Source organism: Sebastes umbrosus, chromosome 3 (genome assembly GCF_015220745.1).
Source record: "Sebastes umbrosus isolate fSebUmb1 chromosome 3, fSebUmb1.pri, whole genome shotgun sequence".
Taxonomy (NCBI): Eukaryota; Metazoa; Chordata; class Actinopteri; order Perciformes; family Sebastidae; genus Sebastes; species Sebastes umbrosus.
In genome coordinates this window covers 17,279,297-17,287,372 of record NC_051271.1, presented here as the reverse complement: position 1 = coordinate 17,287,372, position 8,076 = coordinate 17,279,297, and the positions used below count along the sequence as shown (strand labels likewise).

At 39.6% G+C, this 8,076-nt stretch overlaps 1 protein-coding gene across 1 annotated transcript in view; it reads right to left on the bottom strand.

Moving 5' to 3' along the window:
- Positions 1 to 3,729: 3,729 nt before the first annotated feature.
- Positions 3,730 to 8,076, bottom strand: part of LOC119483497 (homeobox protein unc-4 homolog) — a 6,908-nt gene continuing 2,561 nt past the window's right edge. The window contains exon 3 of the mRNA XM_037761650.1: positions 3,730 to 5,209. Coding sequence (XP_037617578.1) covers positions 4,091 to 5,209 — 1,119 coding nt within the window. The 3' untranslated portion in view covers positions 3,730 to 4,090. The remainder of the gene's footprint in view (positions 5,210 to 8,076) is intronic.

Genomic DNA, 8,076 nt, shown 5'->3' with positions numbered 1-8,076 from the left:
GAGAGCTGAATAAAACCAGAGTCAAATTCGTTGTATGTTTAAACAATGTAAAGAGCAGCTTGAGAGCCCTTTTCTCGAGCTGATTTGTACTATAAGACGAAAATCTAGATAGATAAATAGATAGATAGATAGATAGATAGATAGATAGATAGATAGATAGACTAATGAATAATTATACTCAGGTTGATCATATTTGTCCATTTAAACGCAAACACGGGTAGTTTCTTCCCAAAATTGACAGAAAAAGTTGTATTTTTTTCTTGTTTTGACTTGCAGAATGAATGTTTTTATCTTTTTTAACCAAATTCTTACTCAGTGTACATACAGTATATAGACATCTCCACATAATCCTCTAATCCAGGTATATCCATCCAGTATGTATTTCTTTGCACTATTTGTATTGTTTAAAACTCCCTAACACTTGACTTGTATATAGACATTTTATTTTTATTTTTATTATTGTATTCTTTACTGTGTTATTTCTCTTCTGTGTAAGTACATTGAGAGAGCTGCATAATACCGGAGTCAAATTCCATGTATGTATACTTCACGAAATAAACCTGATTCTGATCCTGATTCAGATTCAAAAATATTGTAAAAAGCAGCCAAAGTCATATGAAGACTTAATGAAAGCCTGTTTCTGGAGCTGATTTGCACTATAGATAGATAGACTAATGAATAACTATAATCAGATAGATCACATTTGTGCAATAAAACACAAACACAGGCATTTTCTTCCGAAAATTGACAGAAAAAGTTGTGTTTCCTTCTTGTTTTGACTTGCAGAATGCATGTCTTTCATCTTTTTGAACCAAATTTCTACTCAGTGTATATAGACATCTCCACATAACCATCCTATCCACGCATATCCATCCAGTATTTACTTTTTAGCAATATTTGTATTGTTTACAACTCCCTAACGCTTGACTTGTATAGACATTTTATTATTGTATTCTTTATTCTGTTATTAGTTGTTAGAGCTGCATAAAAACCAGAGTCAAACTCCTTGCTTGTATATACTTGGCAAAATAAACCTGATTCTGATTAAAAAACGATGTAAAAAGCAACTAAAATCATATAAAGGCTAAACGAGAGCCTGTTTCTGGAGCTGATTTGCACTACAAGACTAATATCTGTTAGATTTCTACCTCTAAGATGCAGTTTGGAGTAATGAGATCATCTTTATTTCCTACAAACATATAAGCTATATAGGCTGCACTTCCCTGATTGTGAGGCCTTTAATTAAATGTTCCAAATGAACATATATAGTGAGATAGATAAAGATAAATATTATGATTACACACTCTGGTTGTGAAGGATCAGTTATGTTGCCTCTGATAATATGGAGGCCTATATGTCCAAAGTTGTTCCACAGTAAAAACCCTATTTTTCAGTTAATTTCTTTAATTATTTGGTAAAAAATCGCCCCTAATCCGCAACAAAGACGCATTTTTATGATCTCATTGTGTCTACACACACGCACACTCACTCCCATATAAAAGGCCTCGCTGAAAGGAGAGATCAGACCTATATTTTCTAATTAATCGCACTCTTGAAACTAACCGATTATAATAAAGCGTTCCCCCCCCCTTCCTCCAAAAAAAAAAAAAAGAATAAAAGTAAGAAATTTCACACAAGCGCACGCGGAATGAACGATTTAATGTGATTGTTTCGGTCGAAGGGGACGTTTCCTGAGGCCTTATGGGGAAATAATGTCCTTATGAATTAAATAATAGGGTTATTACTTTCATTGATTTTAGCTGTCTGGGAATTTAGTGCTCATGCTCCGGTCTTAACCCATCCTCCTCCTCCTCCTCCTGCTGTTTCTCACTCTCTCTCTCTCTCCTCCTTCGTCCTCTTGTCTAATTATTTCCCTATAATAAGCCCTCCTGCTTCCTACAGCGCAAATAGCACAGTCACCCAGCAAAAAATTATGTAAATATTATTAAAGGGACTCAGGCACGGAAATTCATTTTAGGGTCGGTGCAAGCAGAGTAAAGCTCTGTCCCTCGGATCCCCCTCAATTTATTTGCAAATAAAGGCGAGGTGACCTGGAGGGATCAGGGATATTTAGCCGCGCGCGCTGTCAACACGCGCTCCTCTCCTCCGCGCGCTGCCTGCCTCCACAGAATTAATGGTTTTAATAATTGGGATTTCACTTTCCAGGGAATTGGTGGCGTTTACACTTCATAAGCTAAACACACTCTTTTTTTCCTGCACAGTGGGCAACACACCTGCACATTTAGGAGACTGTCCCTAAACATTATTTTCACTATCTGTTTTTATATCTGTTTAAATATGTTTATATCTAAAATGAAGGCTTTAGAAGCAGACTCTATGGCATGCCAATGTTTTTAGCCCCCTTGTTGTACAGCTGACTCCCAGAAAAGTTCCTTTTTGTCCCCCCCCAATTGTCTTTAGATAGTTCTCTTTTAATGCAAATTTTTGTGCTTTTAGTGTTTGTGAATTGTATTTTATCTCTATTTGTGTCTGCAACTTTGTGTTCTTGCTGCTGACCGTCTTGGCCAGGTCTCCCTTGGAAAAGAGGTTCTTAATCTCAATGGGACTAACCTGGTTAAAAAAAGATTAAATAAATTAAAAAAAAATAAAAATATCATGTTTATAGCTTATTTTGTATATTGTATATCGGTTAGAATTTCAATTTTTTCTATTTTCTTATTTTATTCTAACGTTTTTATCTATTCTTTTGTTATTATACTGTTTAACTTGCACCAACAACACCAAAGCAAATTCCTAGTGTATACCTCTTACACCTGGCAATAAACACCATTCTGATTCTGATTCTGATTCTGACACCTTTAATTCAGACACTTTTTTTCTCTTTCTTAGCCAACAATTGGTCACAAAAATTATGAATGCAAGTGAGCCTTGCACATCTCTGCCTCTCTCTGCCTCTCCTATATCTTTATCTGTCTCCCCCCTCGAGGGACTCCAGCTCCTATTAGAACAAATGACGAGGGGCCCGTGCGCTTTTGTATCAAAAAAAAAGGGCGCATGCAGGCGGGCACGCGCCTGTCCTATTATGTGCGACACATGATCAATAGGGCGATAACGCAGCAACATCAATATAAGCGACAGAACAATGAGGGATATCATCGAACATCTATCTTAATATAGCCGACTACAAGGGCCGTCTGACAACCGAGGCAGCTCATGAAAATTCCGCCCCACGAATCTCCCACATCTCCTCCTCCTCCTCTTCCTCCTCCTCCTCCTCAATAGACTATGCGCACACACGCGCACGATGCAGCTGGCGCGGCTATTATTTTCCCATTTCAATTTGACACCCCTGCCTTTCATGCTAATTCTATTATTGTAGGAAGTTTATGTGATTCCGTATCACTAGAAATCGGTAATGTCTAATAACCCTTTGGGCTGAAAAGGAGGAAGAAAAAAAAAAGAAAACTGCCTGGAGACCTCGCAGGCAGCCAGTGGGAAAATAATTACTTTCATATCAAAACTCAGCAGGAGGCGCAGGGTCCTATAGCCCCGCGGCCACTAACCTCATTCCAGCTCGGCCTTTCAAATGAATAAATTTGTTAAAGCAATAAATACAAACAGCCAGACGGACTTGAGCCCCAGCTCCGGCTCACTACACAGAGAAAAAAAGGAGGATTTATCTGCTGTAACATGACAAAACTCCAGCAGCCATGATCCAAGGTTTATGCCACACAGCAACCTCCACACACCCCCCTAGTAACACAGTGATTCAATTTAAACAATAACTTTATTTATCAAAATGTTTACATATAAATATCATTTTCTCCTTTTTACAATATCTGAGGATTTTTGTTGTGTGTAAGATGTTTTATTGTTACAAGTTGGTCCCCGTAAAGGAGAAAGAGAAGCTGCTTCTAAAGGTGTTGAGGCCTAACGCCTGAATATGAGGACAGCTTTTTTTGGGGGGGCCATCTGGATTGATCACACATTATGATTAAAAAATAGATGAGAATTAAGTCTCCTGATTCCTGATATGTGTTTTTCGAGTGTCTCAGCAGAGCTTTGGGAATGTTTGAATAGTCTGAGCGGTGTTCCTGGTCCTTTGTTTATGTTTGCTCCTTGGAAAGTGTTAGTCCATATCGACATCCTCTCCATCTGTTCCGGGTGTTTCTTGACAGTCTGTGTTTGCCTTGAGACACTCGGAGAGGTCTGGAGACGCTCGCTCCTCTCTTACACCCTTCTCTTTAGCACACAGCTCGGCGGCTTGGCAGCCGTCGGCCGCTGCCTCCGTTACAACTTTCAAACTCGTCTCCTCGCTGCTGCCGTCGCCGGGGCTCGGCCTGGTCCGAGACACGCTGTCTGCTGGCGGAGGAGAAACGGGGAGTCGTCCGTCGCTGCAGTCACCACCACACTCCTCCGTGTCTGTTCCATCCACTCTATTGCTAATGTGATTGTGGTGGTGCTGCGTGTTGTGCTCCGTATGATCCGAGTTTAGAGGCTTAGTGACAAAGCTGGAGAGGTCAGAGGGAGCGGGGCTCCTCTGTCCCAGGCTGAGCCTGTTAACGTCCTGACACGGTGAGGCCTTCAGGGCTGTTTGGGGCACTAGAAAGCCCAAGGGCTGATGGGTAATGGGGTAAAGCAAGAAGTGACCTTTACCCACCAGTGTCCTCTGACTGGGCAACGAGGGGAAGTCCAGCTGAGGTTTCCGTCGAGGCGTGGCGTCGGAGAGGAGGCTCTCCACGCTGAAAGGGTTGCGTTTCTGCAGGGCGGAGGACCTCGGGCCTCCAGGACTGGAGCTGTGCGTGCTGCCTGGAGAAACCTGCTCCGGTTCTCCCGCGGTTCTTTGGTTTTGGTGGTTTTGTAGTTGGCTGAAGTCGTGTCGTGTTTGGTCACAGCTGGATTCAGTTTGGTGTCCTCCTGCACCCTTTGATGCTGGCAGTTCAAGGTGAATACTCCCTGAAGACTGCTGCTCGCTGTCAGTGAACTGGGAGACGCCGCTGTCGCTCTCTGAACCTCCGGGTGTGTGGAAGCTGTCGCCCGCGAGAAGTTTGTTCTGAGACTTCAGCAGCTTCCTCTCCTGCTTCCGCTTCTTCTTCTCGGCCCGCTCTCGATCCCTGCGTGCGATCTCCTCGGGGTCCATGGGCTCGCCGCTGCACGTGGTCGGGTGGGAGTTGTGAGCAGGCCGCCCCGGCCCTTTCTTTGTGTTCTCCTTCTTTCTCCATTTAGCACGTCGGTTTTGGAACCAAACCTAAGCACAAAAACACACAGACGTTAAATACATGCATACACAGGTAGTGGTTTCTTTCCATGTGAACATCTGTCAAAACATCTCAGAATATTCTATTTGGTTTTGGAGTTTAGTTGGGGATTAGTGCTGAAATGAGTTGATTAATGGATAATCCATTACCAGATAATTAATCATCTACAGTTTTGATTATCAATTAATCATTGAAGTCATTTATCAAGGAAAAATGCTAGAGATTTGCTTGTTTTAGCTACTCTATTATGGTGTTTTTTTTCTGCTTCTTTCGAATTTGTATCATAGTAAATCAAATACATTCATGTTTTGGACTGTTGGGTGGACAAGAAAAAAGCAATTTAAGGACATCACCCTGGGCTCTGTGGACATTTTTCAGTCTAAATAAGCATAAAATAATGGATCAATTAATCAACAATAAACATGATTGTTTCATTGGTTGGGACAACAATGATTATACAAGTTTTATAAAACAGGGTGTTCATTTATTTTAGGCTGAACATCATGAACACCTCCACAATCTGATGCAATTCAGTCCAATGTCCCTGCAATAAATACTTCCTGTTTGGACACTATAATGTTCACCTTTTGACCAGAAATGATTTGATTAAAATTTGTGGTCATTTTTTGAGGATGAGTTTGAGGTTATTTTCTTGGATTAAAGTGTTTCCTTATAACGTGCCCCCATTCAAGAAGATGAATACATTGAAGCAGGCTACACATATAACAGCAGAGCTCACACCTGCCATAACAATAGTGATAAATAAATCAGTGTCAGGGCGGTTATTCAACTTCTAACCTCGAAGAGGCGATTTAGAGTCCCTACATTTAACCGCATCAGGCTAAAGAACGCTTTTGTCCATCAATCCATCTTGTTGCTAAATAACAATTAGTATGCTCCTAAAGAACATGTAAATCCAGAGGACAGATGGTAATTTTGTAATGGGTTATGTATGAATAATTGTGATGTGTTTTGTTTTGTTTTTGTCTGATGGGTCTTACTTGTCTGTCTGTCTATGGTAACAGTATGTCTAATGTATGTGTACTTTTTTTCAAACTGAGCTGCCTATGGATGCAAAATGAATTTCAGTGCAAACTGACAATAAAGTCGTATCGTATCGTTATCAGATGGTAAGGACAAAACGATTTGATGATTAGATTAAAATTTGTGGTCATTTTTGAGGATGAGTTATTTTCTTGGATTAAAGTGTTGTTCCCCCCTTCAAGAAGATGAATACATTGAAGCAGGCTTCACATATAATAGCAGAGTTCACACCTGCCATAACAATAGTGATAAATAAATCAATGTCAGGGTGGTTATCAGATGGTATAAGGACAAAACCATATTGCCAACAAATCCAAACAAATTCCACAAAGCCCTGAAACAAGTGAAATCAGGACCCCCAGGGCTCTCACTAGCAGACTGAGGAACATTTGTTTCCCCCAGGCCATCAGACTTTTAAATAGATAATTCATAAGACACCGTTTGACACAAAAATATATCTTATACTGTATATACTGTATATGTTCTTAATAAATATGTTCTTAATATGCCTGTATATATATTCTTAATATGCCGTTGTACAAAGTATTTCTTCTTTATAATTGTAATGTAAATGTAATTGTAATGTAAATGTAATATAACTTATTATTTTAATGGAGATCCCAGCATAGCAAAGTATTTCACACGTTTGTACCTGTACAACCGGCGTGACAATAAACATCTTGAATCTTGAATCTTGAAATCCTTGTCCTGTGCCATGCCTGCCTGTGTCTTTGTTTAGTGCAGAGTACATTAGGTTAATAGGTCACAGCGGTGGACCAGCAGATGCACAGATGTGCCGGTGTTAATTACCAATGAGTCTCCGCCAATTACATTTAATTGTACCCGTAGCTAAATCAGCCACATCCCGTCTCTTCCACACACACCCCAGCCACTCCGGTTCTCCTCCCTCCGCATCGAGCCAAGACAGAGAGCTTCCCCCGCCTGAGAGCGCTCGCTGGCCGGCCTCTGGGCGCGCTCAGGGCCGTATGTTCGGAGCTGATAACAACCAGGAGTTTAGAATGCAAGAAGCAGGGTTCGAGAACGTCGCATGATAAAGAACGGAACGCACCAACATCATGTTGCGACAATGGAGCTTCTTATGAATTGTTAATGTTGGTTTATATCTTTCCTCCGCAAAAACCTGGTGATAAAGGAGCGCTAAGCAGCTTGAGGGAACAATAATCTGAGGTTTAGGAGCGAAATCCCCCCAAAACAACATCCAGCAAAACGGAGCTCCGCTTCTGTCCCGCTTCTGCTCCATCTCTATCTCCATCCAACCGTGTATGCGTGTATATGTGGCTCATTTAGAAATACATGAATATCTATACGTTAAAATACAATATAGAATATAAACGAATACACAACTGCTACATGCTGAGCAAATAATAGATACTAAAGCTATGTCTTTCTGTATTATTATTATTGTTATTTTACTATTAAGCTATTATTATCAAATTAAATATGAAATATGAAAGATGGTGCGTCACCTTTAACATAATGATATGTATTTGGTTTCTTTAAAGTAATTGCTCAAACAGACATTCTCTTAAACTCTTGAATTATTGTTAAATAATTTCAAATTCATATTTTTAGTAATATTCTATTTTTATTATTAATTAAAGTATGTAAATAATTTTGTTGTTAATATTTATACCACTATAAAGAGCATTATTTTAAAATAACGTATGTCTTTTGTCTTTATCAATAATAATAATACAAATAATAATAAAACAATACCATCATTAGAATAATACAAATAATAATAATAATAATCATTATTATATATATAATTATATTATATATATATAATAAT